Source organism: Rhinatrema bivittatum, chromosome 12 (genome assembly GCF_901001135.1).
Source record: "Rhinatrema bivittatum chromosome 12, aRhiBiv1.1, whole genome shotgun sequence".
NCBI classification, from domain to species: domain Eukaryota; kingdom Metazoa; phylum Chordata; class Amphibia; order Gymnophiona; family Rhinatrematidae; genus Rhinatrema; species Rhinatrema bivittatum.
Genome location: NC_042626.1, coordinates 87288882 through 87305576, shown reverse-complemented (window position 1 = coordinate 87305576; position 16695 = coordinate 87288882). Strand labels below are relative to the sequence as shown.

The window sequence follows — 16695 nt, the reverse complement described above, 5'->3', positions numbered from 1 at the left end:
ACTACCCCTAACAAATCAAGCTAGATATTTCACTTGGATGCAGCTCCATCACTGCTCTCTACATTAATGGTGGGGGTGGAAGGGGAATAGAACAAGGAGCTAAGAGAAACAGATAAGAATGAGAGAAAAAATGTGTGAGGCTTGCTGGGCAGACTGGATGGGCCATTCTGTCTTCTTCTGCCGTCATTTCTATGTTTCATATCATTGATCTACTAGTTCCTTTATGATCCCTCCCTATTACCCTGCTCTATGTAATTTTCCACTCTATATTTATGTAAACTGATATGATGTCCCCACTAATATCGGTATAGAAAAGTTAATAAATAATAATAATATCCCCCTTAGCCGTCTCTTCTCCAAGCTGAAACGTCCTAACCTTTTTAGTCTTTCCTCATAGGGGAGCTGTTCCATTCACTTTATCATTTTGGTTGCCCTTTTCTGTACCTTCTTTTCTGGGATTATCTGCAGATGTTGGGCCTCTGCTATTACTGGCATCAGTAGCATGGGATCTTCTTAGTGTTTGCGTACTTGCCTAGTTTGGCCTCTTGGAAACAGGATGCTGGGCTTGATGGACCCTTGGTCTGACCCAGCATGGCAATTTCTTATGTTCTCCATGGCCTCTGCATTGGAGCTGGTTCCTTGGGCTTTTGCACATGAGGCCTCTGCAGAGGTCTCTTCTTTCTCGATGGGATCATTTGTTGGAGCAGTTTTATCTTCCTTTGTCACTTGTGGAGCTTGCCAGGTCCAGTCTTTCATAGTGGCTTAGTCAAGAACAATTGAGACGCAGAGTAAACTTGGAAGTTCCGAGCAGGGTGGTAGTTATCACCTATGCCATTTTTTCTGACTAGGGAGCAGTATGCCAGAATCAGTCGACTCAGGAGCAAAGGTCCGAGGAAGAGAAGTTTTGCTCTCTCAATTGTTTGGAGACGCCACTGTTGAGTGGTCGCTCGTTGCGCATTCTGTCAGACAAAGCGACCACTGTGGCTTATATGAACCGTCAAAGGGGAACCAGGAGCCAAGTAGTAGTCGTGGAAACTCAGGAGTTCTTTTTTTGGGCAGCAGTGTCTCACATTGCTGGGGTGGATAATGTGCAAGTGGATTTTTTCAGTCACCAGAAGCTGGATCCCAGGGAGTGGGAGTTGTCAGACGAGGTGATGGCTCTGATAGGTCACTGGTAGGGTTCTCCTCGCATGGACGTGGTGGTTTCGCAGAAGAATGCCAAGGCGCCTTGCTTCTTCAGTCGCAAATGAGAGCACGCAGCAGAGGGCATAGATGCTCTACTTTATCATGGCCTCGAGGGAGTCTTCTTTACGCGTTTCTCTCTCCCCCCGTGGTCCCTGGTGGTGAAACTGATACTGCGAATAGAAAATCATCCTTGGGAGATGATTCTAGTGGTGCCAGAATGGCCGAGGCACTCATGGTTCGCAGACCTTGTCAAACCTGGTGGTGGATGGTCTGCTGCAGCTTGCACATTTGATGAGTGTGCTTTGTCCAATCTTTGCAGCATGGGTGGATCGCTTCTCTCTCGAAGCTTGGCTTTGAGAAGAGGCATTTGAGAGAAAAAGGATATCGGGAGGATGTCATTACACCTTGTGGCAAGCTAGAAACGTGACAATGAAGTGGAAGTCTTTGAGTTTGGAAGGTCTTTGAGTCCTGGTTCACAGGTCAAGGAATACTCACAATGCAGACCTCGAAGGCTCTCATTTTGATCTTTTTACAGAAAGGTTTGGTTAAAGGCTTGACTTTTAACTCTCTTAAGGTTCAGGTTAAGGCCTTGGGCTGTTTATGGGGCAAGGTGTATGGAGTGTCGTTGGCTACTCACCCAGATGTGGTTTGTTTCCTCCGAGGGGCAAAGCATCTACGTGCGTCCTGGGCAGAAAATATGTCCCTTATGGAACCTTAATCTAGTACTTCGAGGGTTTTATGTAGCTCCTTTTGAGAAGAGCAACAGTAAAGGATATCATCTTGAAAGTGGTATTTCTGAAAATCTCAGGATTCCTGGATATCTTTGAGGATGGTGCCTTCCTTTATCCCAAAGGTTGTCTGCTTTCCATTTGAATCATACCATGGAACTCCCAGCCTTTCCGGATTTGGATGTGTCATTTCCGCATGCTAGAGGATTACAGTGTTTGGATGTTATGAGGGCTTTGTTGCATTTCCTCAGTCACCAATAGTTTCAGTGTCGGACCATCTTTTTATGCTATGGAGCGGTCCTAGGAAAGGACAGAAGGCTTTCAAAGTCCACGAGAGTAAGATGGTTGAAAGAGGCAATAAGCTCCCCTATGAGGAAAGGCTGAAGGTTAGGGCTGTTCAGCTTGGAGAAGAGACGGCTGAGGGGGGATATGATAGAGGTCTTTAAGATCATGAGAGGTCTTGAACGAGTAGATGTGACTCGGTTATTCACACTTTCGAATAATAGAAGGACTAGGGGGCATTCCATGAAGTTAGCAAGTAACACATTTAAGACTAATCGGAGAAAATTCTTTTTCACTCAACGCACAATAAAGCTCTGGAATTTGTTGCCAGAGAAGGTAGTTAGTGCAGTTAGTGTAGCTGGGTTCAAAAAACATTTGGATAAGTTCTTGGAGCAGAAGTCCATTAATGGCTATTAATGAATTATACTTAGGGAATAGCCCCTGCTATTAATTGCATCAGTAGCATGGGTTCTTCTTAGTGTTTGGGTAATTGCCAGGTTCTTGTGACCTGGTTTTTGGCCTCTGTTGGAAACAGGATGCTGGGCTTGATGGACCCTTGGTCTGTCCCAGCATGGCAATTTCTTATATTCTTATCTGAAAGGGGCATCCAGTCCCGGAAGGATTGAAGGTACATTCGGTTCGATCTCAGGCGACGTCATGGAACAAGTGGCAGCTGGTGTCACCACAAGCAATTTGTCGGGCAGCTTCCTGGAAGTTGTTGCACACTTTCACTAAACGTTGTCGTTTAAATGTCCCCAGAGCCTACAGGCTTTGGTGAGAGTGTTCATCAAGCGGGACTCTCCCAGTTCCATCCTAATTCGGGAAGCTTGGGTACATCCCAGGCATCTGGACTGATCCATGTATGAACAGGAAAGGAAAATTGGTTTTTACCTGCTAATTTTCGTTCCTGGAATATCACAGATCAGTCCAGAGTCCTGCCTCTGTGTGGGGGAGAATCCACTCGTACTTCTGTCATAGTGATATTGTATATAAGCTTCAGTACTGTTTAAGATTAAAAGTTTGTTCTTCTGGTTTGGAGTTATGAAAGTTTTCTTTTAAAGCGGGGTTTTACATTTTTTTCCCCTAGCTCGTTTGTGGGCCTTTGCTAGCATTGCAGTAGGATTGTTATGTAGCAAATCTTGGCTTGGGTACAGGTCAATACTGAGGGACTGGCAGGTGGCACTCCGGGTTATATGCCAGTGCAACTCTGTCTCCATCTGCTGGAAGAGAGGCAATATGAGGAGTCTGGACTGATCTGTGGTATTTCAGAACAAAAATTAACACTTTAAGAGTCAAGTCCTTAACCGAAGCTTTCTTTAATGGTTCAAACCGAACCTCACACAATCCTCTAAGGACTAGATTCAGATTCCACAACGGACAAATGTTCCACATCAGAGGATGCAAATTCTTAGCTCCCTGAAGGAACCATATAACATCCAGAGGTGTGGACACATGCACCTTACCACAGAGACAACCCAATGTCATTACGTGGACACTCAGAGTTAAAGGCCAGTCCCTTGACCAGAACCTTTCTGTAGAAAAGCCAAAATATGACAACCATAGCCTGAACAGGCTCAGGCTGCATTCCGATAACAGCAGACAGAAGGTCCTCCAAATTCATATGTACATCAACATAAGAAAATGCCATACTTGGTCAGACCAAGGGTCCATCAAGACCAGCATCCTGTTTCCAACAGTGGCCAATCCAGGCCATAAGAACCTGGCAAGTACCCAAAAACTAAGTCTATTCCATGTTACCATTGCTAATGGCAGTGGCCATTCTCTAAGTGAGCTTAATAGCAGGTAATGGACTTCTCCTCCAAGAACTCATAGAATCGTTTTTTAAACACCGCTATACTAACTGCACTAACCACATCCTCTGGCAACAAATGCCAGAGTTTAATTGTGCGTTGAGTAAAAAAGAACTTTCTCTGATTAGTTTTAAATGTGCCCCATGCTAACTTCATGGAGTGCCCCCTAGTCTTTCTACTATCCGAAAGAGTAAATTTTTATTTTATTTATTTATTGGTTTTTATATACCGCCGCTCATCAGAGATATCAAAATAACAGATTCACATCTACCCGTTCTAGACCTCTCATAATTTTAAACATCTCTACCATATCCCCTCTCAGCCGTCTCTTCTCCAAGCTGAAAAGTCTAACCTCTTTAGTCTTTCCTCAAAGGGGAGCTGTTCCATTCCCCTTATTTTGGTAGCCCTTCTCTGTACCTTCTCCATCGCAATTATATCTTTTTTGAGATGCGGCGAACAGAATTATACACAGTATTCAAGGTGTGGTCTCACCATGGAGCGATACAGAGGCATTATGACATTTTCCGTTTTATTCACCATTCCCTTTCTAATAATTCCCAATATTGTTTGCTTTTTTGACTGCCGAGCACACTGAACTGACGATTTCAATGTGTTATCCATTGACGCCTAGATCTCTTTCTTGGATTGTAGCACCTAATATGGAACCCAACATTGTGTAATTATAGCATGGGTTATTTTTACCTATATGCATCACCTTGTACTTATCCACATTAAATTTCATCTGCTATGTGGATGCCCAATTTTCCAGTCTCACAAGGTCTTCCTGCAATTTATCACAATCTGCTTGTGATTTCACTACTCTGAACAATTTTGTGTCATCTGCAAATTTGATTCTCACTCGTCGTATTTCTTTCCAGATCATTTATAAATATATTGAAAAGTAAGGGTCCCAATACAGATCCCTGAGGCACTCCATTGTCCATTTAATCCTACACTCTGTTTCCTGTCTTTTAGCCAGTTTGCAATCCACGAAAGGACATCACCACCTATCCAATGACTTTTTACTTTTCCTAGAAGCCTCTCATGAGGAACTTTGTCAAACGCCTTCTGAAAATCCAAGTATACTACATCTACCGGTTCACCTTTATCCACGTATTTATTAACTCCTTCAAAAAAGTGAAGCAGATTTATAAGGCAAGACTTGCCCTGGGTAAAAGCCATGCTGACTTTGTTCCATTAAACCATGTCCTTCTATATGTTCTGTGGTTTTGATGTTTAGAACACTTTCCACTATTTTTCCTGGCACTGAAGTCAGGCTAACCAGTCTGTAGTTTCCCGGATCGCCCCTGGAGCCCTTTTTAAATATTGGGGTTACATTTGCTATCCTCCAGTCTTCAGCTACACTGGATGATTTTAACGATAGATTACAAATTTTTACTAATAGGTCTGAAATTTCATTTTTTAGTTCCTTCAGAACTCTGGGGTGTATACCATCCCGTCCAGGTGATTTACTACTCTTCAGTTTGTCAATCAGGCTTATCACATCTTCTAGGTTCACTGTGATTTGATTCAGTCCATCTGAATCATTACCCATGAAAACCTTCTCCATTACGGGTACCTCCCCAACATCCTCTTCAGTAAACACCGAAGCAAAGAAATCATTTAATCTTTCCGCGATGGCCTTATCTTCTCTAAGTGCCCCTTTAACCCCTCAATCATTTAACGGTCCAACTGACTCCCTCGCAGGCTTTCTGCTTCGGATATATTTTTTTTTAATTTTATATTTTTTGATTGAGTTTTTGGTTTAAGAGAACATTAGAACAAACAATCCCATATAAACATGGTTCGCATATAAACATGTACAGTGCTCACAATAAAAGAGCAAAAATACAATTATGGAAACAAAGGCACTCTGTATGGATGGAGAAACGCAATGATAATACCGTTATACCCAAGCTTTAGAACTTGGTACTTGTTCATACCGTAAGTACCACAAGTAACAATTAAATATGAGCCCAAAACTGATCATAGGAAATGTATCTGCGTGTCTCCCTATCGAGAGCTGACGAAAGTGCTCACTAGTAGGCTGAGATGCTAACAGAACCATGTTTAACACAACCTCCCCCCCCACCCCCATCCGGCAGCAAAGGAATGATTGAGAAAGTATAGCCGTGTCTCTAACTGTCGTGTATGCTCTAGTTGTCTAAGTCTTCCAGTGAACAAGTTGAATGTGAATGATCAAGGAAAGGACCCCAGACCTCTATGAATTTGTCTCTCTTTGGTTGCGTTTGCATCGTCACCGTCATTTGCTCAAAAGTTGCATATTTAAGCATTTTGTTCAACCAATGTCTAAATTGTGGAGGATTCTTCAAAACCCAATTGGCTAATATGACTTGTTTGGCCAGGAGCCCCGCTTTGTTGACAAAAATGGTAACCTTGGTGTCAAAGTGGAAAGAGGGAGTTAAATCACTGCCTATCACCCAGATTTGCGGATGCACTGGTATGTTACTGCGCCATAAGGTATTGCAAAAATCAGCAATTTGGGTCCAAAATGCCTGCAACTTTGCACAGGACCAAAAACAGTGAATAAAGTCGCCCTTACTCTCTCCACACTTCAGACATAAGGGTGAGTCGCTGATCCCAATTCTATATGCCATTTTCTTAGTAATATATAATTGCCAGATAAACTTAAATTGTAACTCCCGAAGGTTCGCATTTTCCGTTATCCTCCGAATATTATTCAAATATAATTTAACTATATCCGGGGTGATCTGCATCCCTACAACACCAGTCCAACGTCCGGCAATGTCCGCGAAGGCATTGATACCCAACAACTGTTTGCAAAGTTTGGCAAAGATGGTACAAGACACTTTCATCTTTACATGAAATCCCAACAGCTTACTCAGCTGTGCCCTAATCGTAGGCGATAAGTCCTGTAAGCCCAAGGTTTGAACATAATGGCGTAGTTGTAAAAAAGCAAAAAAATCACAGGATGGGATATCAAACAGCTGTTGAAGTTCATGAAAACTACGGATATGAGTCGTGTCTGGTTGTAAGATTTGTATTATATGCATGAATCCCCTACCAGCCCATTGCTGAAAGACAATGTGGTCTGTCCCCGGGAGAAAGTGAGGATTGGAGCATATGGGCATAAACGCAGTATGGATAGTGGAAGTACCCATGAGTTTGCAGAGATGGAGCCAGGCCTTTCTTCCCATTTGTACCAAAAAAGATTGTTTGCATTGTAGGGGCAAAAGTGTATTGTCTAACTGTAGCAAAATCCCTGGGGAAGATCCCTGCAGACAAGCTTGTAAAAAAGCGGTGGGGGAAAAATAGTCAGTACCCAGTCCCCTGATATGACGTAACATACACATCAAATTATACTGCCGAAAATCCGGGCAAGCTGGACCTCCCACTTCTTTGGCTAAAGGAAGATATCTCAATGCCAACCGCGCCTTCCGACCCCTCCAAATAAAGTTTCTAAAGGCTTTATGGATAGCATTAACATCTGCGTTAGTTAACCAGATCGGAAGCATTTGTAATAAATAGAGCCATTTGGGTACTTCCACCATCTTTAGTAAATGAATCCGGCCCATCACTTCGGATATATTTTAAAAAGTTTTTACTGTGAGTTTTTGCCTCTACAGCCAACTTCTTTTCAAATTCTCTCTTAGCCTGTCTTATCAATGTCTTACATTTAACTTGCCAATGTTTATGCTTTACCCTATTTTCTTCTGTTGGATCCTTCTTCCAATTTTGAATGAAGATCTTTTAGCTAAAATAGCTTCTTTCACCTCCCCTTTTAACCATGCCGGTAATCGTTTTGCCTTCTTTCCACCTTTCTAATGTGTGGAATACATCTAGACTGTGCTTCTAGAATGGTATTTTTTAACAATGACCACGCCTCTTGGACATTTTTTTACTTTTGTAGCTGCTCCTTTCAATTTTTTTCTAACAATTTTCTCATTTTATCAAAGTTTCCCTTTTGAAAGTTTAGCACGAGAGCCTTGGATTTGCACACTGTTCCTCTTCCAGTCATTAAATCAAATTTGATCATATTATGATCACTATTGCCAAGTGGCCCCAACACCATTACCTCTCTCACCAAGTCCTGTGCTCCACTGTGCTCCCTCTCTCGTCTGTTCCTGAACCAATTGCTCCATAAAGCTATCCTTTATTCCATCCAGGAACATTATCTCTCTAGCTTGTCCCGATTGATATTTACCCAGTCAATATTGGGGTAATTGAAGTCTCCCATTACTGCACTACCACTTTGGTTAGCTTCCCTAATTTCTCTTAGCATTTCACTGTCCATCTCACCATCTTGACCAGGTGGACGGACCCCCTATCACTATCGTCTTCCCCAACACACAAGGGATTTCTACCCATGAAAATTCAATTTTGTATTTAGTCTCATGCAGGATGAGACACATTGCTGCCTCAGACAGCTCCCATTCCCCGGGATCTAACTTTCTCTGACAGAAAATCCGCCTGAACATTGTTCACTTTAACCATGTGAGATACCAGCCACTCCTACTCTGCCAGAAAATAAACTCCCAGGCCTCTCCAGCCACTGCCCGATTCTTGGTTCCACCTTGATGGTTGATGTAATCCACAGTAGTTACATTGTCTGATAGGATCTGTACTGCATAGCCGTGTAACTTTGGCAGACAGGCAAGCAACACAAAATGCACCACTCTAGTCTCTAAGCGATTGATAGAGCATGAAGCCTCCTGTTTCGTCCTACCTTAACAATAGATCTTATCAGGTACAGATAAAAAACTATCAGACAAAATCAAACTAAAGACAGGAGTCCCCCAGGGTTCAGCACTCTCAGTGACTCTAACATTTACATGCTCCCCCTCTGCCACCTACTGGCTGGGCTAGGTATCATACACTACATATATGCTGATGACATTCAATTAATTCTACCAGTTGAAGAATCAATTGAAAAAACACTGAATTTTGCAATGTTATACCTAGACATAATTAAACAACTATTAAACCAAATGGAACTAGTAATCAACATTGAAAAAACAGAATTTATACATCTTGAACGAAAAAACATTGAAAGAATTCAAAATCCCATCTGACTTAAAAATGACATCAGTAGAGTTAACTGATAAAGCTAGAAACCTAGGAGTAATTATAGACACGGAACTGAGCCTTAAGCAACACATATCAATAAAAGCAAGAGAAGGCTACGCCAAACTAATGGTCCTTAGAAGACTAAAACCCTTATTAAATCAGGAACACTTTCATACAGTACTATAAGCATTAATATTTGCCAGCACGGACTACTGTAACACACTTTTCCTAGGATTACCATACACTATCAGACCACTGCAAATACTACAGTACTCTGCTGCCAGAAAACTTACTGGTAAAGGCAGAAGAGATCATATCACCCAAACACTTGCAGATTTACACTGGCTCCCACTAGAACAGAGAGTTCAATTTAAAACACTATGCACAGTTCATAAACTAATAAATGATAAATTCTGACTGGCTAAACATCGCAATACGATTACAAAGAAGTGTCAGATCGGTCAATAAAGCTCTGCTAACCATACCCTCAGTCAAAACAGCAAAGTTGACCCAAGTTAGAGAGAGAGCACTATCTTTAGCAGGACCATTATTGTAGAACACATTACCACTGGAATTAAGACTAATGAAAGAATTAAAACTCTTCAAAAAAGGCTTAAAAACATGGCTCTTCAAAAAAGAATTTCACAGTGAGGTAGCGGAATAACAACATACACAAAAAGTAGAAAGTCACCAAGAAAAAGCAGAATTGCTTATTTTTGTTATTTTCTCATCCCCGTTCTCTCTCACCACACCTATCGTCTTATTGGCAACTACTCATATCTATTGTATTTCAATTGGACATAGGATAGAAGTTTTATTTCTCTCAGGCCCAGCTTCTCTCTTTTCCAGTTGTGTTTTATAAAACTCATTCTATTTATTTAGACATAAGTTCAGCGAGAATTTGCTATGTACCGCTATTTGATTTTTCCCTTCTATTGTTTCCACTGTTAACCCCCCCCGGTTAAATAAGTTTTATTGTAAAACACTGTTGCATATTTTCATTAACAAGTTTATTGTAAAGTTTCATTATTGTAAATGTTTTTTGTAAAGCACTGTTGCATATGTTTGTTCTAGTTCGCACAACTGCAATGTTTCTGTTATCTGTGAACCGATGTGAGGTTACTAAACAAATGTCGGTATATAAAAACTGCAAATCAATATTAAATTAGACAGTTTGATCAAATGGTAACCACACCCATTCCCCATTTAGAGTATATTATTGAACTATATAACCATATAATAATGGCACCCTATGGATAATTTAGAAACCACATATTTGTGCCTAACTGTAAACCGTTGTGATGGTGCACTACTAAACGACGGCATAGAAGAGTTTTAAATAAATAAATAAATAAAATACATTTCAGCAATCTCTCTGAGAAACTCTCTCAGCCAGTGTGTTTAAACTGAGCTCCCAGATACTCCAGAGTTTGAAAGAGGACTAAATGGCTTGTTGCTAGGTTCTCCACCCATCCTAGAACCTTCCAAGTGTATCAGTACCTTTTGTACTGATATGTCAAGAGAGGTCCTCTGATTTCACATGAATGAGCTAGTTGGCCAGATATGGATGCACCAACACACCGTCCTTTTGCAATGCAACCACCATCACCTTGATGAAAGTATGTGAAGTTGTCGCCAGCCAAAGGGAAAGGCTCAAAATCAAACATGTTCCCTGAGGACCTTGAACCCCAGGAATCTCTGGTTCTCCAGCCTGATGGCTATGTGAAAATGCGCCTCTGTCAAGGTGAGATATGCCAAGAACTCTCCCTTGCGAACCACCACTGATGGATCTCAGTTTCCATGTGGAAACGGGAAACCTTGACCGCCGCATTTACCTTCTTTAAATCCAATATCTCTTGAGTTGGATACAGGGTGGGGGAGAAACAAGTCGCTTAACTTAAAATTTACCTCTGGCCATACTAAGCGTGTTCAGGGTCTGAGCCAACAGACACAGCAAGACTGTGAAAAAAGTAAACATCTGAGCTGAGTTTGAAGCGGCTCTCAATTGTATGCAATTTCTCCCTCTTCTAGAAGTGAGAAAGCCAATTCCCCATTGGAATTCTCTGATGTTGCATAATCCACATCCGTTTGAACAGTGAGCAAATGCCTCCCTGCGGCATTTGCTCACTGTGACTGATAAATTGGAGGCCTGAGCATGTGATCCCTATATAGTAGGGTGCTTTGTCTTTGCTGGGTGCCCCTGCAGAAAGGTCTGTAAGGCCCTGGAAACATTCCACTCAGGAGGAGGATGGATCTATACTAGAGCCCATAGGCCCAAATTTGCTCTCTCTCTCTCTCTGGGAAGCTTCTGCCCTCAGGAACAAGGGGGCGAGGAGAACTGACCATTGCCTTGCCTTGCCTCGCCTCCCCCTCCACTCCCAAGACACCATAGGCCAAGGGGATGTCCCAACATGGGCAGAAGCTGGTTAGTCAAATCTCTTTAACTATCTAAATAGCACGGATACAGAGAGTGAGGACTGAATTGCTATAAGACTGCAAGCCTCACAGATAGCAAGGTGCATTTTTACTCTCTGAGCACAACTAAAGATACATAGAAACCAATCCTTTCCTTTAGTGCAGAGGTTCTGGTTCCAGGAGTGCAGGCCGCATGACATATCAGAAAAGAGCCAGACCACTGCCTATATCAGTCTCCTTTCACCAAACTTTAACAACCCAGCCCAGGACAAACTGTATAAAAAGATACTTCCCTGCTCCACAGGGTTTGCAGTGCAGAACTGCCAGCAGGTTCTGTTGCTGTGTCATGGGACATGAGGGACCTGGAGCACCAGATGTCCACCCCATGGACATCAAGCCTGAGCTGTCAAGGATCACCAACCCCCTGCTTGTATGCCTCAAACCAGGGGGATGGCTCCACCAGGTGCTCACCACCCCCTGGAGGATCCAGAAAATTTGTCTTTTAAATCTTTTTTTTTTTTCTCTCTCTAGACTGCATGTTTTACACAATCTACCATTTGCTGGAGATAGAGAAATACTGAGGGGCTGCAGGTGGCACACTGGGTTATGTATACTGTCTGTGAAACTTTCTCTGTCTCCATCTGCTGGCAGGGAGGCAAATCCAGGAGTCTAGACTGATCTGGGTACATACAGGGAAACCTTGTGTGACTGATTATTTCCTTAGATTTCTCTTTCATCTATTAAGTGGTGGCAGATAATGTTAGTAAACTTGCTTTTAAATTATCTGCTAATATTGACTGTCTGACCATCAAGCATGAAGAGTCTGATGTATTAAAATGTTATACTCAAGCGCAGAGAGCATTGTTAAGATAGTTGTTAAAATACCCTTTCCAAATCTCTCTCCAGCGATGATCTCATGCGAGCAATTAAAAAGCTAAAAGTTCTAGGAAATGGATTTGGCATTATTCCTGTTGGTGGAACGTACTTGATCCAGTCAGTGCCAGCAGAATTAAATATGGATCACACGGTGGTTCTGCAACTGGCAGAGGTAAGAGGCTGAATCTGATTGTAGATACGTTAACCTTGAACATTTCTTAAAGTAAAAGTCTGACTGATAATATCTGGAATGCCTGCTGCATCGTATCTTCATAAGGACAGCAGTTACCCCTCTTCTCCCATACCACAGTCTATCAAATTCAGTACTTAGTGTGCTTTATGGTATTAAAATATTTTCCTAATTGCAGAAAAAAGGGTTCGTAACTGTAAGTGAAATCAAATCCTGTTTAAAGTGGGAGACAGAACGAGCCAATCAGGTGCTGGTATGTAAAACCTGCAAAAAATACTGTCCCTTCCTCTCAATGAGCAACTGAGAACCCATTAATTTCAGCCCCCGCCCTGGAAAAGTGCCTGCTACATTCAGACACCTTCCCTGTCTCTTTCTTTTAAAAGGAACATTTGCTGAAGGAAGGTTTGGCCTGGCTTGATCTGCAAGCAGAGGGAGAGTCCCAGTATTGGCTACCTGCTCTCTTCACTGACCTCTACTCCCAGGAGCTCACTGCTGAGGAAGTTGTTTCTTAAAGCATGCACAGACAAGAAAAACGATTTACCCAAGAGGGTTGACTTGGTGTAAAATGGTCATCTCCATCCAGCATGATACAGCTTGGGCCTGAAGAGTAGTAGGACCATAAGCTTACGTGTTTGTCTATAATGGAAGCTGTGTCTACGGATTTCGGCTTATTTTCTGCTAAGACTCTGGATCATGTTGCACCAGCCAGTGCTGTTAGTAAAAAGGAAGCATGTAACTAAACTCACATTAACTGTTTCATTAATCTTGAGGGAAACTTTTTTCATCCCTATCTTTGAATCTATATCATACAACTTTGTCTGCACTTACCTAATTAGTAAGACAACTCTTAACTTCCAAGCTGTACATATTTCTTTACAATCTGCCAAAAACAAACTTTATTGCACAAAAAAATTAATTTATGTACAACTGTATAGAAACATTTTTATATTATGACTTTTAGGCAGATTATAACTATCACTATGACAAATTTCATTGTCACTACATATGCATTTATTGTGATTGTATGGATTGTCACCGATACAGACATTCTGTAGGAGCAGTCAGAAAAGTTCTTTGCAAAAATTGCATGCAAGCTGAGACAATGGGATAAACTTTAAGGCATGTGCTAGTATTAGCTAATGACTTACCACAACTTATTCCCATGTATGAATGGGAAAGCCACATACAACTCAGAATGATAGAGAAATGTTGGACAAACATTTGTCAGGGCTTAGGAAAGGGAGAGCTAAGGCCCAAACCATATCTAGCACTGATGAGTACCAATGAATTGCTATAGAATGGTTAGACTAGAAAGAAATAATTAAAATTCAACTTGTCTCTCCAGCTGCTTCCTTGAGGCCTCACCTTCAAATACTATCTCACAGAAGTTAATGGTCTGTTGGACCTATGAAAAACAAATCTCAAATAATGGATGTAAAACTCAAAAGCAGATTTTCATAGTAGAAAGAGGGGAAGGCTTATGGATTGTCTAACAGTCCCACATGCATTTACAAATATACTGACCCTGCTTCATAAGCTATTTACAAACACAGCTGGCAAAGGTGTCCATATTATACAATAAAAGCTTAAGAATGAAAATAATTCATTTAAAAATACAGTCAATAAAACAAAAACAAAGTGGAAACATTTTAGTTTGAGCCACAAAACCAACTTATTTAAAAACAAAAGTTACCAGAAATCTTTGTTCATTATTCTGGGTGTGGGAGTGTAAGCAACAGAGCAGCCAGTGTGGAGTTTGATTAATCCCAGAAGCTGAACAACATTAGAATCCATGCTCTGGAAGGCAGTAGCTATCTAGCACCAGCTACACAGAATAAATGTGGTTCTGCTAAAGATTTAAGGTCCGTATCAGCCCCAGTACTTATAACAGAGAACCGGGCAGTCCATGTTCATTCAGTATGAGGGCAAGATAAGTCAAGGCCATGCAAACTGTTTGCTTTCAGCAGTATAAAACTGTTAAGCTGCTCTAACACAAAGTCCTCAAGCTCTGATCCATACCTCACCCACTGTACAGCTTTCCTGCAAACTCATTGCACTGTCCCCAAGGACCATACCCCACTGTGGTAATTTGAATTGGTTCCATCTCTGACGCTAACCAAAAAAAATGTTAAGAGCCGAAAGTGGCATGATGCATGCAATGAAGAGTTTCCCCTACACATAAAGTTTTAATTTATTACAGCAGGAGGCCTAAAACAGCTAAATTAGAAACATAACTGTTCTGCTTGTAAGTACTTTTTGGAGGAGCCAGTGATTTTCCTTAAAAATCTTAGTGTGTTAGGTATACTCACAGATGGGGGAAAAAAAAAAGGTTTTGCTTTGTTTCTGCTTTATAGCCCTGAACTAAGCTAGGTTCATCCCCCACTACTACATGTACTGCAGATTATAGCAATGTTCTCATCTTTGGTCTAACAGTGGATGCCTTCTGCAGCACCAAAATGTTATTACATTAGGCCAAACCATACTCAGCATAGTCACAATTCTTCCTTTCAACATTGGCCTTTACAGTTCAGCACTTAATCAAATTACACTACGGTTAAGAAACCAAAGGTGGTGAAGATCTCCTCCTGTTATTCCAAACAAAACCAAATTCTGTTGAGATGTTGTGAATACACTGAATGCAAAAGTGCCCCAGATGGAAAGCACAGGATCAGTAAAAACAGCCTAAAACAAAGTTTCCTTTTCGTAAGATGAAGTCCTCTTCTTCACCATCATGAATGCGACAGGCGCTGATCCTTGGACTGGTGAAGGACCTCAATGGAGATCTACAGTTGGCAGCTGCCTTGTGTATCTGTCTCTGTCTCAGAGGAACTAGTGTCTGTGTCTATTTCCAAGTTCTCAGGCCGGTGTTTCTCCTGTACCTTTTGTCGAATTGATTGTAAACGAGTCAATAAGGACTGGTAGTCAAAGTGACCTCGTTTTTCACCAAAAGGGTCCTGAAACAGAAACAAAAAGTCTAATTTCCCTCAACTTATTCAATGCAGTAAAAAGGAAGTTTAACTGACAAGCTGAACTAGAGACCAGCTCTTCTCAGGGCAGAACATCACAACTATCCAGCTGGTTTATATTTTGCCCAAGCTAATGGAGAAATAGCCATGATGAATGCAACAGCCTGGGTTTGTTTTGAGAAATACTGAAGTTTTAAAATTTCTGCTTTGCACCGTACCAAGCCACGAAAAGTCCTGTATTCCTTTCATCGTCATATTTAAGCATCAATTTATGTCACCCTGCATCATACATCAAGTACTTGTGATCTGAAAAGAGGAATGTACAAAGATGGCTTGCAAGCAGTTCTAAGTAGATGTAAGAGGAGTCCTCATCCAGCAGTGGGGGATCAGCTGCATCACAGAGGTGATGCATTCAGGTGGGGGGTGAAAGAGGACCACCTGCAATTTAGCTTTTCTTGACCACAAGTAGCATTGAAGGTAGCTTCCTTTCCATGCCTCAGTTGGGGAGCCAGAAAAGCAGAAATAATGAAAAAAAATTAAACTAGGGTTATTATGGTAAACCATCAGTACTTTTTCTAGGTATGACAAAGATGGTGGAGGACAAAGCCAAGAAACAGACTGCCTTGGATCAGGAGAAGTATTGCAGGTCATCACTGGCTGGGAACTTAGCAGTGTGGACAGAATAACTTAGTATACTGGACAGTCTCTTTCTACTATCATTTACTATGTTACAAAGTATTCTCATGCCTGCTATCTTAGAGTGCCAGATCCTTATCTGAACCAATTCTAATTAGATTTAACAATTATAATTTGCTTTCACATATTAAGACAGAACAGACCCTCACAATTACATTTCTAGGCGGATATTTGCTTTGCGGTGTTTGCAGATCTCCTAATGCATACCTGCATGCTTTGTCCCTGGAGGTGAAGTCTGTCCTTGCAAACGACCTCATAGAAATCATAATATTCCATGAAAGATTTTTCCATCACATTCCTGCATTAGGCAACAGCATATGAGAATACTGTCAGCTCCACAGTATCTCTTTTTATCCCCTAAAATAAACAAAAGCACTGCAACCCTCCTAAGGCACAAACTGGAAAAAGCTCTCTCCTTTAACATGTAACCCACCCTATTTTTGCCAATATCAAAAGTAAGAGTTGTCTGCTGTCCTTCAGCAGTACTGCCACAGGTT

At 41.5% G+C, this 16695-nt stretch overlaps 2 protein-coding genes across 3 annotated transcripts in view; one reads left to right on the top strand and one right to left on the bottom strand.

The window, feature by feature from the left end:
* SNF8 (SNF8 subunit of ESCRT-II) overlaps nucleotides 1–13326 on the top strand; it is a 126191-nt gene extending 112865 nt beyond the window's left edge. Inside the window, 3 exon segments of the mRNA XM_029574009.1 lie at nucleotides 12377–12518; nucleotides 12715–12789; nucleotides 12920–13326. Coding sequence (XP_029429869.1) covers nucleotides 12377–12518; nucleotides 12715–12789; nucleotides 12920–13048 — 346 coding nt within the window. The 3' untranslated portion in view covers nucleotides 13049–13326.
* A 91-nt stretch (nucleotides 13327–13417) lies between these two features.
* The window catches only part of UBE2Z (ubiquitin conjugating enzyme E2 Z), a 70312-nt gene continuing 67034 nt past the window's right edge, over nucleotides 13418–16695 (bottom strand). The window contains exons 6-7 of one of the 2 annotated variants that reach the window (XM_029574007.1): nucleotides 16406–16496; nucleotides 13418–15490 (exon numbers count right to left, since the gene is read on the bottom strand). In XM_029574007.1, the coding sequence (XP_029429867.1) occupies nucleotides 15320–15490; nucleotides 16406–16496 (262 nt within the window). In that variant the 3' untranslated portion in view covers nucleotides 13418–15319. The remainder of the gene's footprint in view (nucleotides 15491–16405; nucleotides 16497–16695) is intronic. The other variant, XM_029574008.1, reaches the window with a different exon arrangement.